Consider the following 14,979-nt stretch of genomic DNA (forward strand, 5'->3'; position numbering starts at 1 on the left):
CTATATGCTCAAATAGGCCATGCATAAGATTTAATGCTCTAAGGTTGCCAATCTTGATTTTTATTTATTAAAAAAAATTTTTTTTAAGTTTTATTTAAGCAATGTCTACACCCAACATGGGGCTTGAACTCATGACCCCAAGATCAAGAGTAACATGCTTTTCTGACTGAGCCAGCTAGGCACCTGGCCAATCTTGATTTTTAATTAAAAAATTTAATTAAAATAAAATTTAAAAATTAAAATTTTAATAATCTTGTCTTTGAATTTGTGTGTAAGTGAAAGCTGACTGGACAGTGGAGTATGTGCTAGAGTTTTAGAGCTTTGGCTCACTCAAACCTTCTTCTGTCCCCTGCCTCCCTATGGTGCATTCTCAGAAGCCCTTTTTCTACCTCTTGGTGCTCTAAGGCCCTGCCTAACCTTTTCCTTCCCACAGCTGCCACCCTGCATCTGGATGGCCAGTTGTGTAGCCAGAAGAGGGGAGGGAAAAAGAGGGGGCCAGCATTCCACTGTCACCCTCGGCTTCTGATGAGGAAGCTCCTGGCAGCAGCATGAGAATTGGGGATGAACATGACTTGGGGTGAGATGAACAGTGGCTGTCCCAGACTAAGACTGGCAATGACACGGCATGTTTGGTGGGCAACTTGATGGGGACTTCTTGCCAGCTTGTGACCTATGCAGACATTGCAGTCTCTTAGAAGTTACCTTCTTTGTTATGGGTTAAGACAATGGGCCTGTGGGGTTATTTACTGCCTTTCCCTAGCCAATCAAGAGACTATAAATACTATATAAACATATAGGTAATAATAAAGTATCATGAATATGCTGTAGAAAAATATTCCAAGGTCTAGCCTTAAAATATTTTACTTTTCTTTATAATTTTTTTAATGTGTATTTATTTTTGAGAGACAGAGAGACAGAAACAGAGCATGAGCAGGGGAGGGGCAGAAAGAGAGGGAGACACAGAATCTGAAGCAGGCTCCAGGTTCTGAATGATCCTCACAGGGGCTGATGCAGGGCTGGAACTCCCAAACTGCAAGATCATGCATGACCTGAGCTGAAGTCGGATGCTTAACCGACTGAGCCACCCAGGCACCCCTTGCCTTAAAGTTTTTTAAATGTAATAGCATTTATTTTATAAAGGAAGCTGAAAATGAATCATTTAGAAAAACTTGTAAATTATATTTTAGTACACGGAGATGGATTCTAATTAACATAAGGCAGTATGTAACTGACATTTTGGTGCTACTGAGTGACTTACCCTACTACGTCTGAGTGTTTCCAAGCGAGTAGCACACCAGTTCCATGATCATCTGCACTGCAGCTAATTAGTTCATTTGACCAGAATGACTTGGGAACCACTGTAATATGAGGTATATCACAAATTTGTTAGGTTTCTGGTATTTTAGGAGTTGTCAGTTTGGACCCTCAGAGACCAAAACGTGGAGGGTAGTATAAAGGAATAAATTTTCTCTTTCATCCCTTTGGTTGAACCAAGAAATTAAGCCTCACATCACATCATCCACTGTGATCCCATCCTTCCCCTCCTTCATTTTCCTTCTCTACTACCCCCGCTCCACACCTAGGACTTTAGGTCTTCTCCAGGAAAAGTATATCAGGAATAACTGCAATTTTTTAAACCACTTCATATAGTGAGATTAGGGTTTAGTGTAAGAAATATACAAAGAACTAGGAATAAATTGTGAAAAGCCAAGGGAAACTTGAGTAAAAAGTATTTAAGATAAAATGCTCTAAAGAGGGGTGCCTGGGTGGCTCAGTCAGTTGAGCGTCCGACTTCGGCCCAGGTCATGATCTCGCGGTCCGTGGGTTCGAGCCCCACATCGGGCTCTGTGCTGACAGCTCGGAGCCCGGAGCCTGTTTCAGATTGTCTCCCTCTCTGACCCTCCCCTGTTCATGCTCTGTCTCTCTCTGTCTCAAAAATAAATAAACATTAAAAAAAAAAAATTTAAAAAAATGCTCTAAAGAATTGGGAGCCCAATTTTGGTTTGACTCCTTTTCTTTCATGGCAGAATATAAAATAGAGTAAAAGTGATATGTATCAAAATGTAGGGATTTGGCCAGACTGTATTTTAGAAAGGCTTCATTCACTTAAGTTGAATATTAAGTGATATTTAACTTTATTAGACTATCATCAAAAAAAAGACAGGAGGAATTTTCGGATACTCTGGCTCTATACAGAGATGAAAAAATCATGTCTAGTGGGTTAAGTGACCAGGCAAAGGCCATACAGTATCAAAGTCAGAACTAGAACTTAGATCTTACCCCCAGTCATGTTCTTTTAATTACAGTTCTTCATCTTCTCCTAAGCAAAAATTTTCCTATAGTTCCTAGTAAAAGTTAATCCTGATATGCATATTCTAGTTATAATAGTTATAATGGAATGTTAAATTATGTTTTGAGCTGTAATGAAATATTATCATTATTATGTTTTTGGAGAGGGAAGGCACAAATGAGCAAGGGGCAGAGAGAGAGAGAGAGAGAGAGAGAGAGAAGCAGGGCTCATTGAAGCAAATCTCCTGTTTTTATCTAAAGCGGGGCTCATGCTCACCTTAAGTGGGGCTTAAGGTCACCTGATGTGGGACTTGAACACATGAACCATGAGATCATGACCCAAGCTGAAGTCAGATGCTTAATAACTGAGCCATCCAGGCGCCCATAATGAAATATTTTAAATGTTATCTAAAGTCTTAAATTTGAAGCATTACATTTTTTTAAGTTTATTTTGAGAGAGAATCCCATGCATGCTCTGTGCTGTCAGTGCAGAGCCCGACATGGGGCTTGAACTCACAAACTGTGACCATGACCTGAACTGAAATCAAGAGTCTGATGAGTTTAACCGACTGAGCCACCCAGATGCCCATATGCATTACTTTTAATCAGTAAATTTAGGCATTGTGTTTATGGAGGAGGTTATTTAAACTTTATTTTTGGCTTCAAATAAGAAATTAACACTTTTTGGGAGTGCCTAGGTGCCTCAGTTGGTTGAGCATCCAACTCAATTTTGGCTCCAGTCATGATCTCATGGTTCCTGAATTTGAGCCCTGTGTTGGGCTCTGCACTGACAGCACAGAACCTGCTTGGGATCCTCTCTCTCCCTCTCTTTCTGCCCCTCTGTTCACACACATACTCTCTCAACATTATAAACACTAAAAAAACAAATAAACAAAAGAAAAGAAATGAACGCTTTTTGGATGGTTTATTGTACAAACTAATTCTCTGGTATTTAATATATAAAAACTTTTTTGAAGGAAGAGGAAGAACATGAAACCTTTGAACTGAGTAGGGAATATGAAGAATTAATAAAATTGAAAAGAAGTGGCTCTATTCAAGCTAAAAATTTAAAAAGTAAGTTTGAAAAAATTGGACAACTGTCTGAAAAAGAAATCCAGAAAAAGATAGAAGAAGAACGAGCAAAAAGGAGAGCAATTGACCTTGAAATTAAAGAGCGAGAAGCAGAAAACTTTCATGAGGTATATACTGTTTTGTATTTAACAGTCATGGTATAAATGTAACATGGACTTTGAATAAGTTTTGGTACTTACAATTAACCATTGATGTATACAATATTATCTGGGAACTAAGTAGCAAAAGCATATTAAGATCTCAAGAGACTTTGAAAGATTTCCTCACTCTAGCATTGTTCAAAATGGCTGTTATCAGAATTAAAGCCACTTATTGTGAACATCAGGTAGGTCACTCCGGAAATAACAGCTTAAATGTATTTACTGGCAGAAGTTTTAGTTTGAATCAGTAGAACCAGTGTACATATAACTTAAAAGAAATTCTAGATATTTACTTTCGTATTTAAAGATGAGACAAATAAAGCCTAATGATCTCAAAGTCATGCCAATAATTCAGTGGCAGAGCCTAAATTAGAATTGAGATGACATGAATTAGAAGTACCTCCATATGTTAAAAAAGAGGCAATTACTAAATAACCTGTAATGTTCCTTCCAGCATAAGATCTAGTTCCATGACTATGAGTACTGCTTTAAATAGGATCTGGAAATTTTTTTCTGCCAGAATTGCCATTTTATAATACTTAACAGCATTTATGTTCTTCTAACAATGAATTTCCATTAAATATTCAATAAGGTAGTTGTGGGAAGTTGGGAGGGCCTTCAGGGGAGACTGTGAATTAAAAGAATGAAAAAATTATGTGCAAATTCTTTGCACTGTAAGCAATTCATTATTATTAAAGCAAACAGTATAGGAACAACAAAGATAATGATGAAGATGCAAACGCAGACAAGATGGTCATGGAAGGTCTTAAATGTTAAGGAACTTTGTTTTATTGTTCATTGAAGGAATCTTTAAAACATGGAGATATTATCAAATAGGCATCTTTATACCTAGATCATAGTGAAGCTAAAGATGGTTTTAGATTCATGCATTAAAAAATTATTTGAATGGCTATTATGTTCCAGGAACTGTTCTGGATACTGGGAGTACATTGAATAAACCTGCAGTCCTTGCTCAGTAGTGTTTAGAATCTAACAGGTAGGGAGGATGGAAAACAATTACTGAGTAGTAAGTAAGAGCTATGGAAATTAACAAAGTAGGATACTACTTTTTGTACAGGGTGGTCAGAGGCCTGATAAGGAACTTGAACTAGAAGTCAAATAGAGAAAATAGATAAATGTGTAGGATATGAAACTTGAGAAGACTCGGGGATGGTGGTAGAGATGAGGAGAGGGAAGAATGAACTGAAGTGGGTATACACGAACAAAAGTAATATGGGAATAGAGTTTGGAAGGAAATCATAAGCTATTTTAGACAAATGGAGATGCTGTGGAACATCAGGTATTCATCAGTGAAGCTGATTTGCATTTGAACTCTGTGCGATGCACACTAAACCTTAAGGTTTACTGTCACTGCTAGAAGCAAATGCTATTGCTAACATCTATGCTGGGCCTGGTGTTGAGTCTTGGGTTCATGTAAGTGAATATAATATGCCCTCAAAAAGTTCAGCCTAATGAGATGTATGAAAATAATTATAACTTAAGTGCTAAAATAGGAGTTGTATATTTAATGTTGTAGGGTCAAATAGGATGGACTCAGTATTCCTAGAAGTTTCACAGGGCTGAGAAAATGGCATTTAAGCAAAGTGTGAAGGTTAACTAGAACTTGCAGTTAAAGAGGGGAAACATTCCAGATTGGAGACGGGAGTCCGTTTACAGCCTTTACATAAAGGTTGTGAAAATGTGTCTGGGGAATGGAAAATTTGTTCAAAGGCATGGTTCATAGAATAATGGGTAGTAGAATAAAGTTGTGAAAGTAGTGGCTAGTTGGTACTGGGTCTTTTTAACCTTGCAGGGACTAAGATTCGGGAACAATGTTAGTAATCATTTTAGAACAGAATAATAAAAAGCTTCTGTTTTTAAAGAAATCTGGTATCAGAATGAAGAAGAAAGGAATAGGGCATTAAGTTGGGATCCAGGGATAAAAATGGACCCAACTTTTAACCAAACTGGGTAACACGCTGTTTATGGGCAGGTGGTTACTGAGAAGCCCAGCCCAACATTAAGATTACCAGAGAAACTAACTAGATGATACTACAGAGAATTCAGTCTGGAGATGGTAGGATGAATAGTTTTGGACACATGAAGTTTGAACTATATTGGGATAAGATAAAAGCAGTCTGAAACATAGGTACTGAGTTCAGGCAAGAGACTGGAATTCTATAGATTGTAACTATCATAAATAGTATTTAAACATATCAGAGTAAAGCTATATTTAAAGGGTTAATAGTTGGAAGGTGAATAGTAAAACTGGAGAACACCAACATTTAATAGTTGGCCACAAGAGCAATTTTTACAGAAATGTATCATGGAAGCTAAAGTTCAGTCAGCATGCACTTGCTCACCTTATTGTTAAAGGTAGTGAAACCTCAGAGTAGTCATATCTAGTCCTACAAGATATTTAGGGAAGATTAAAAATGAGATAGATGACTTACTGTTTTATTGCTATTACTGGCTCTTCTGTATGAAAGGACAGATTAGGACTTGTCTGATTTCCTGGAATCCCTGAGGATATCCTCACTGATTGTGAAGGATGCTGACATCCTTCCTATCTTCTCTCTAGATTAAGGTCAGAGATACCCTTTAAAAACTTGTTGGCATAGTTTTGCCATGGAGTGCCATCAACTTCCAGCATAAGACTCCCTTTGCACTTATCTGGTAATATTATCTGGTTTCCTCCTTTAAAAATCTGTGTTCAGGGCGCCTGGGTAGCTCAGTCAGTTGACTATCTGACTTTGGCTCGCTCAGGTTACGATCTTGCAGTTAGGGAGTTCAAGCCCTGGGACAGGTTGTGCTGACAGCTCAGAGCCTGGAGCCTGCTTTGAATACTTGTGTCTCCCTCTCTGCCCCTCCCCTGCTTGTGCTCTCTCAAAAAGGGGCGCCTGGGTGGCTCCGTGAAGTGTTTGCCTTAGGTCATGATCTATCTATTTGTGGGTTTAAGCCCTGCATCAGGCTCTGTGCTGACAGCTTAGAGCCTAGACCCTGCTTTGGATTCTGTGTCCACCTCCCCCACCCCCACTCTTTCTCTTGCTTTCAAAAATGAATAAACATTATAAAAATTTTTTTAATTAAAAAATAAAAATGTCTGTGTTCAACACGGCTTGTTTGTATTCCAGACATCTTTCAAGGTAACCTCATCCATATAACCTCCCCTAATCCAAGAATTCCACAGCTCCTTGTAGCCTTAATCCATACCACCCATTTAAATCACTTATAGTGTTTGACTTTCTAGTTTTCCAAGTAAGGCATACTCCAAAACCATTCCTCGTCTCTTTTATCTCAAGTTCACTACCCAATTGTGTTTCCTTTAATATTCATGTGGTAGGTATCAATACCCTAAGAATGCACCAAACCAATGTTTAACATGTCTTTTAGCCTTTTTAGTAATAAAACCACAGCAACATCATTCATATTAGCAATTAACTGTAGTCCTGCATTGTGTTTATTAATAGGCATTAGGTTTATCATTTCAAACTGAAACACTGGTATTAATGGCAGGAGTACTAGAATTTACCCATTAGCTATTTGGTTGTGTCTGATGTTCTACGATTTTCCAACATTAAATAAAAATCTAATTCCAGAAAACAAGAAAAACTATCCAATTCCTTCTACATTCATTGGAATGGAGTACAATACCTCAAACTGATGCAAAACATCCACACGCCAAGATTTTTTCTTACATAGGCAATTACTTCAAAGCTTGTTTCAAAATTTCCTAACTTTAGTTGGATGTGGTACACTGAGGCAATGTCTTCATAATACTGTGAAATATAAATGGTGAGATTTCCAGACATAAAAGTCTAGGTAGTTTAGAAACCAAGAGTCCACTATAGCTAAAGTACTTTAGAAACCCCGAATTAACTGTACCTACAACCCACTATACTAAAACTGCCCTCAAAGGCCACCAGTGACCCCATCATCACCAAATTATTGTATACACTCACACTATTTAACAATTGAAACTCTGCTCTTAAATTACTCCTTAATTATTTCCATAGCTTCCAACTCTCACCCTATATAGAGGACTAACCATATACTTCAACGATTTCCCCCACGTTCCAGCCAATGCCTCTTTCAGTAGTTGTCTTCCATTTATTCTGTGAACACTCTTGTCTGTCATTTGACCATCAGTAAATTTTGTTGGATGGAATTCATTTCAAAGACAATTACTAGCTAAGAAGAGTGGGGAAGAAAATCACAAAGTGGGAAGTAATGGAAATTGCACTTTCTATTATATATAGCAGAGTGAAGAATGATGGACAATCTTGTGACAAGAAGTATTTTAAGTTGTTAACAATGTATAACATCCCAACCCTTTTCTGTTATTCAGTATTATCAGCTAGCACAAAGAATTGGTTGAGCAAATAATACCGTGGGACTCCAATGACATTGTAGCTTTACACTGGGAAAAAAGGATTCTAATTGTCAAGAGAATGTTTCATAAATGGAACTTTCATTTTTCTCAAATTAGGGGATAGTGAAAATCTACATGGCTGCAGTATAGCACAAATAAACCAAACATGGTATGATTATTTTGTGTCCATAAATGACATCTTCAGAAGTACTGCTTTAGTTCTTGTTGGTTTCTAGAAAATATGCAATTACTATTCTTGGCCCACTTTCATAAAGGAAGAAGATGTTGATGTCAAGCCTGCAAAAAAAAGTGAGGCTCCATTTACTCATAAAGTGAATATGAAAGCTAGATTTGAACAAATGGCTAAGGCAAGAGAAGAAGAGGAACAAAGAAGAATTGAAGAACAAAAGTTACTACGCATGCAGTTTGAACAAAAGGAAATTGATGCAGCACTACAAAAGGTACTAGGCTTACATGTCCTTTATTTTTCAAAGATGCTCTTGAAATTTTATGGGGGATTAGGAAAAAAAATTTTGGGAGGACGCAAGTCAGCGAGGGGATGAGAAAGAGAATCCCACGAGGGGCCTGGCAAGGTGGGGAGAAGGGGAGAGAAGAGAAAGTGAGGGAGGGAGGAGTGGGGTTGAAAATCAATGTGGGACTAAACTCAAGAACTGAGAGATCATGACCTGAGTCAAAGTCAGATGCTTAACAGCTGAGCGACCCAGGTGCCCTAATTTTTAATAGCTTTCAAGTCAGTGGAATGTTTTATAAAGTACATAATTGTAGTAAGCATATTTACATGTTCTTTGGGAAGAAAAAACCCTTTTATCCATAAAATTCTATTACTAAAGCATTGTCCTAAAAATGCTACTATAAATGCCAACTTGAATGGACTTATTTTAATACAGAAAAGAGAAGAGGAGGAGGAAGAAGAAGGTGGTAGCATCATGAATGGTTCCACTATTGAAGATGAGGAGCAAACGAGATCAGGAGCTCCATGGTTCAAGAGGCCTCTAAAAAACACATCAGTTGTAGACAGTGAGCCAGTTAGATTTACTGTTAAAGTAACAGGAGAACCCAAACCAGAAATTACATGGTGGTTTGAAGGAGAAATACTGCAAGATGGAGAAGACTATCAATATATTGAAAGAGGAGAAACTTACTGCCTTTATTTACCAGAAACTTTCCCAGAAGATGAAGGAGAATATATGTGTAAAGCGGTCAACAACAAAGGCTCTGCAGCTAGTACCTGTATTCTTACAATTGAAAGTAAGAATTAATCATTTTTAATCTAGAACTTTTATTGTATTTAAATTTTTTTTTCCTTTAAAAAATCACTTTTCTTCTTCTCTTTTTTAGCTGACGACTACTAGCTCCCCTTCCCTCTCCCTGGAACTTTCTCTGCCCCCTCCCCCCCCCCCCCCCCCCCCCCCCCCCAGATTTCTTACTACATCCATGTTTTCTGTGGCGGGGCCAAAAATGGAAACCAGAAGTGCCACTATATTGACTTTTTATTCCTTTTCCTAACAGTCTTCAAAACACAAGCTCATCTAAAGAATACCTTCTTCCTATCCAAATCATCACCAGATTCGTCACCATATTGTGAAGTTAATGTGTATTTAATGGGGTAGAGTGGAAAAGTTACTCAATTATTCTAAGCTTATAGCAATTACATTTTAAAGATCACAAATAAAACATTATTTTGCATGAAAAAATGATGTTTATGAGCTATTTATACACCTAAAATTAATGGAGACTTCATAATTTGGAAACTACTGAGTTTTCCTTAATAGTCATTTTTCTTGTTGTAGTTTTAAAGTCTTTCTGAAGCACAGAAGGAAAAGGGGGAACATGGAGAACAAAAGTTAAGACTAAATTTTAAGAAAATTTAATGGAAACCACTGCCTATATAGAATTCTGAGTGTTGAGACTATTAACATGTACTATTCAAAGGTGTGTTATATTCAAGCTTCTAAAGCAAATTTACGTTGTGACCTTGCCTGAACAAATTATATTTTAGTAAAAAAAACTTTGTATCGGTAGTTCATGCAGGAGAAAACACTTTCAACATAATTAAGATTTTGAGGTCTAAGGGGGGGGGGGGAAAGGCACAATCTTCAATTTTAAAATCTGGTCTAAAATGAGTTTGTAAATAATTAATTACCATGTTCTATTACCAAGCTGTTTTATATTTTAGTTTTCTGGAAGACAATTTTATTTTACAATGTAAACCCATAATAAAATAACTTGTGTATTTAAAATAAAGTCTTTTCAATATTTCAGAAAAGAAACAAAACACTCCCTTATAATATTCATCAATGTACATTTATTATTTTTTTATTGAGGAAACCATAATCAATACAAAATTACAGCAATCATGTGCCCTTTTACATACATTGTCATTAAAGCAAACTCTAAACCACAGTTTGTAAAGTATTCAATTTACCTCAAGTCCAAGCTGCATCTCCCTAAGACACTGTTCCCATCACAGTAGCCATTTTAAGCCAATCTTCTTTTTACACACGGGTAGTTTCTGTAGAGAACACTTTTCTCAGGACGAAAATGCATCGAGCATGCATAAGAAAAAATATATATATATATATGCGCAAATACATTTATGAGTTTCTATAGGGCTATCACTGAAGAAAATAAAACCTTGGGATTTATTTGCTTCTTTTTTAAAAGCACCAATTTAAATCCCTCAGAAGTTTATACTGTGGCAAGATAACTCAAGTGACTAAACAAAAAATAAAGGTTATTTTCAGAGTCAAAATTATCTTTAGGTACTGTTAAAATACATTTTAAAATGAGGCAGAATTTTAGAAAATAAAAAGACATCCTCATTGATAATTTCTACATCCTTACTCTAGACAACAGATGTTCACAGATAGAACTGGTTCTCCTGGCAGAGCACTCAAACAAACGTAATCACTTCTGCATATATTCCTATTTCCCGCTTAAGTTTACTCTGCTACTCCTACCCAAACCCACCCTTTTGAGTTAACTACCAAGGTATTTGGCTAAGGAAATATTTTACAATGTTTATAAACAACTAGTATTAAATCACTAGTTTTAGTATTAAAACCATTTTTGTTAATTAAAAATAAAAGTATACTTTTCATTTCTAAAAGAAACATCAAACCCATTAGAATTCTAAGTATCACCACACTAAAATATCTTAAACACATTGTCAAGTTTTTAAGTGCTAAATAAAATAAATCAGTTCAATTTCAATCTAAACATTGTTTCTACCACTCCTAACATCCATTGCATTCAAGTCAACTGGCTCACCTTTTCTGCTTTCCATTTATTTCAAGCTTAAGATTAGCGCCATTTTAAAAATGCAGTTATCAGTGAAGGCTTATGGTAATGAGTTAAAAAAACTCTTGAGATAGAAACAATGCCCCAATATCTATTAGCATTCATCTATTATTTTATAAAAATGCAAACTACAGCTAACCAAAAGTTGAAAGGCTCCTTAAGGTTCAAAGATCTCCTTTATATTATCAGTCTTAACATACCTATCATTGACTATTAAAACAATACACACACACACATAAATGTGGTGCAGTTAACTACACAACTTACAAAATTTAACAGTTCATGGAACATTTAAGATCAAGCAAATAGCACTTTAAAATGAAAAGTGATCAAAAGCAGGTACATTACACCCTATACCAATGTATGGGAATACATTTCATATTTCTCAATTATGATTTGCCAATTTTACCTTCTACATTGAGCCCTTCTATGGTCCATGCTCATCGGCTCACCAATGGCATACACTCAAAGGATTCCTCTTTATGGTTAACTATCTCAGGACCTGATTTTATGAGCTATGATTTGGTGCTTGCAGCATCTTCAGCACTGTGTGTGAAAATGAAGGCAGTATTTTTGAATATTTTTCTTTGTTGTAGAGATAAGCAGGAGTTTTAAAAGGATCAGCACATTTTAGAAACTGAATAAACAAAACTGATAGGATGCTGCTTTAATACATTCATCTTAACTCAAAATATGTACCAGTTAAAATCATCTATAAGAACACAAACATTTTAAACTGGCAAAAAAAGTAAAATGCAGCGTCAATTATTAAAGTATTATAAATCAGAAAAATATTGGTTGCTATACAGATTATGAAAGGTTATTTGCTATACAGTTAACATTTCACTGATGCACATGCTTATCAAAACATACTGCCAGTATTCCTTATATTTTCCTTTTTCAGTGTATGTTACGAAAACTGAATTGTCTTAAAAAAAAAAAAAAAACTTCGTAATAAAATTCTGACCCATAATGTCCTTACTGAATTGTTATACTTCAAGAATAAGAAAAAAATAAACTCCATATAGCTTTGGAGGGCAAAGAAAGAAAATGTCCTGTCAACCTGTCAATCATAAAAAGCTTGTGAAGGCTGTTGAAGTTTCTAACCAAATGATTTCCTAAATCTCGAAAACTATGTTAACTGCCCTTTCTTAACAATTCTTCTGTAGTTGGGAAAAGATTACAAAAAGTTTGGATGTAGTTCAATTATAGCAGCAATCTACTCATCATTTCTTTTTTCTTGTTTTAATAAAAAAATTAAAATAAAAAACATTACCCAGAAATGTAAACAGTTGTTTGAACAACTTACAGACTTTCCACTGAAATGGTAGCATAAATAACAAAATACATTTTGGGGAAGCAGTAGCAGATTGCTTTTGAATACACAACCACAAAAACCTCACAGGGACAACATTAATGTACTGAAATATTTATTTATATATGTCCTTAGGTTGTGCTTACCTGTTGCTTTTTGCAGCAGAACCTAAGGTGGAAGGTCTGGGAAGGCACTGTGAAGTATAAATAATTGCACTGTTTGCAATTAATAAAGATTTTAAACCTTAAATGAATCAAAATCAACAGCCTCCAATTTGTGAGTTATGATATTGAATCCAACTGAGCTATTTCTTCAGTTTAATCAATAAATGCACCACTTTCCTAAAAGGTCATCTATAAAACAGTATCATGCAAAATACTGAAATTGTTCATGTCAATAACCCTACTCTTAAAGGTAACACATAACTAACTCCTTAACTATTAAACTTCAAACTAGAACTATATATCCATATCTAAATAAGGGCAAGGGAAGTCACTCCAGGTTCTATAAAACAATCAAAAACATTTCAAATATCTATAATGAACTGAACTGCTATTTTCTACCCTATAAGTAATCTCAACATTTATGTCCTTGTACATCTTCCTTTATAGTATATTCAGAACTGGTGCTCCCCACCAATGAAAAGAATATATATATATATATATGTATATATATATTTATGAAATGGTGTTAAAACTGCTACATTGCTTAATATTTGCAAACTGAAAACCACTTCTGTCTGACACATTTCAAGTCTTTCATATTAATATAGAAGATATGCATACTGTACACTGAAAAGCAATATATTTTAGGAGCACCAATGAGTAATACTATTCAATTTTAATGATCAGTTTTCTTTAGCTATAGCTAAAGCATATCAAAAATACTTACCCATTAAGCTCACTTAAAAAAAAATACAGACCTATGTATTATTCTATGTTAAATTAAGAAGCAGTTATGGTTTTCCAAGATATCAGCACTGTATTCCAACATAATATTCACACAAAGTATGGCATTTACATTATGTGGAACATTGACAAAAAGATACTGTTGCAGTTCATCAATTTGTCATTCTGATGTACTTACAGTGCAATGCTCCTTGAAGGAACACAATCAAGGATGATACACAGCACAGTCCTCCTCACCCCTACAGAGCTAGTTCTATACTGGCTGGATCAAACCTGCACTTCAACAGACAATGGCAAGACAGACTGTATTTGCATGTAGTCTAATATATTAATATGCAAAGAGCCAACAAATATGCAAAGAGTAAAACAATGGATTTCAACAAAATATCAGAACTTCAGCATGAGTGTTATAGGGTAATAAAGTGATTTCAAGTACATAAAAAATTAAGTTGATTCAATGATTGGACTTGTGCATTTACAAAACAAGGCTTAACTATACTGCAAAAAGAAAAAAAAAGAAAAAAGCTTGAACATTTCCATACCCCGATAATGTTTCAATGGCAGATGCACTGTAGCTATACTTTTTGCATACTATTTACTTTTCTACCCTAAATTTAAAAAGAAACACACTAATACTGTATACATTGAAAGTTTCTTTACATGAAAAAACTTCTTATTCAACTACTCATATTCACTATCCGAAAACTGTTTAAAATTAGTTATGCTGAAACAGTCTTGGAAATCGAAGTAATTATCAAATTAAGAACAGAAAGGTTAACTGTTATAGCAGCAGTACAGATCTGAAACAGTGGTCATGTATAAAAGGAAATTTCACTGTTAATGCAATGGAAGTATGCCAAAAGATCACTGTACACACATGCAGTTTTGAATCAAACAGAAGGAAAAAAAAATGAAGATATCAGGATTACTTGTGCTGAAACAGCCAAATACAATAAATGGAAAAGATCCTCCAATCTACTACTATACTGCAAGGGGGAAAAAACATGCCAGTGTTTAAAAACTCAATTAATATTTCATGGGGAAAGCTTATATTTTGTGTATATGTATCTTAATTTATCATTGCTAACAAATTATGAATCCTTTAAATACCCACATATCCAACTTACCGACACAGGAGGTTTCATATCATTTATTGTAAAGCACAAAACAGGCATTTTAAAAGTGAAAGTATACATTGAAAAAGTACATTTATATCACAAAGCATTGACCACATAATAGTTGCAAATACATTTGCTGGAATGTGTACATCTACACTAAATACTAAAAACAAACCAATTTTCATTTCTACACAGAAATATTAACCTCCTATCAGTAGTGATAGATATTTTGTACATTTTCAAAAAAAAAAAAAAAACACTATTTTAAACCAAAAACAAAATTAAGATCTTCATCAAGTCGTCTGCATCCATATATTTAACAAAGGTTTTTTTCCCCCACACAATGAAGCAAATACTGTATTGTCCACTTCTTATTATTGGCCCTGTGCAGAAGAGATACATAAGAAATACACAAAAAGTTAAA

At 35.2% G+C, this 14,979-nt stretch overlaps 2 protein-coding genes across 41 annotated transcripts in view; one reads left to right on the forward strand and one right to left on the reverse strand.

Annotated features, from left to right (window-relative positions):
• NEXN (nexilin F-actin binding protein) overlaps window positions 1-9,993 on the forward strand; it is a 50,853-nt gene extending 40,860 nt beyond the window's left edge. For 4 of the 6 annotated variants that reach the window (XM_027058814.2, XM_027058819.2, XM_027058816.2 and 1 more), the window contains 4 exons: window positions 3,267-3,488; window positions 8,169-8,354; window positions 8,802-9,162; window positions 9,253-9,993. In XM_027058814.2, the coding sequence (XP_026914615.1) occupies window positions 3,267-3,488; window positions 8,169-8,354; window positions 8,802-9,162; window positions 9,253-9,266 (783 nt within the window). In that variant the 3' untranslated portion in view covers window positions 9,267-9,993. Of the gene's footprint in view, window positions 1-3,266; window positions 3,489-8,168; window positions 8,355-8,801 lie in introns of all 6 variants that reach the window. The other 2 variants (XM_027058815.2, XM_027058818.2) reach the window with 1 other exon arrangement.
• The window catches only part of FUBP1 (far upstream element binding protein 1), a 51,667-nt gene that overhangs the window by 8,151 nt on the left and 28,537 nt on the right, over window positions 1-14,979 (reverse strand). For 11 of the 35 annotated variants that reach the window (XM_053214271.1, XM_053214275.1, XM_053214269.1 and 8 more), the window contains 2 exons: window positions 12,676-12,722; window positions 10,197-10,426 (listed from right to left, as the gene is read on the reverse strand). The exons of 2 other annotated variants lie outside the window; for them this stretch is intronic. In XM_053214271.1, the coding sequence (XP_053070246.1) occupies window positions 10,393-10,426; window positions 12,676-12,722 (81 nt within the window). In that variant the 3' untranslated portion in view covers window positions 10,197-10,392. Of the gene's footprint in view, window positions 1-1,258; window positions 1,359-10,196; window positions 14,939-14,979 lie in introns of those variants that run through there. 22 more of the 35 variants (XM_027058803.2, XM_053214287.1, XM_053214285.1 and 19 more) reach the window with 15 other exon arrangements.

This window comes from Acinonyx jubatus, chromosome C1 (genome assembly GCF_027475565.1).
Source record: "Acinonyx jubatus isolate Ajub_Pintada_27869175 chromosome C1, VMU_Ajub_asm_v1.0, whole genome shotgun sequence".
NCBI classification, from domain to species: Eukaryota; Metazoa; Chordata; class Mammalia; order Carnivora; family Felidae; genus Acinonyx; species Acinonyx jubatus.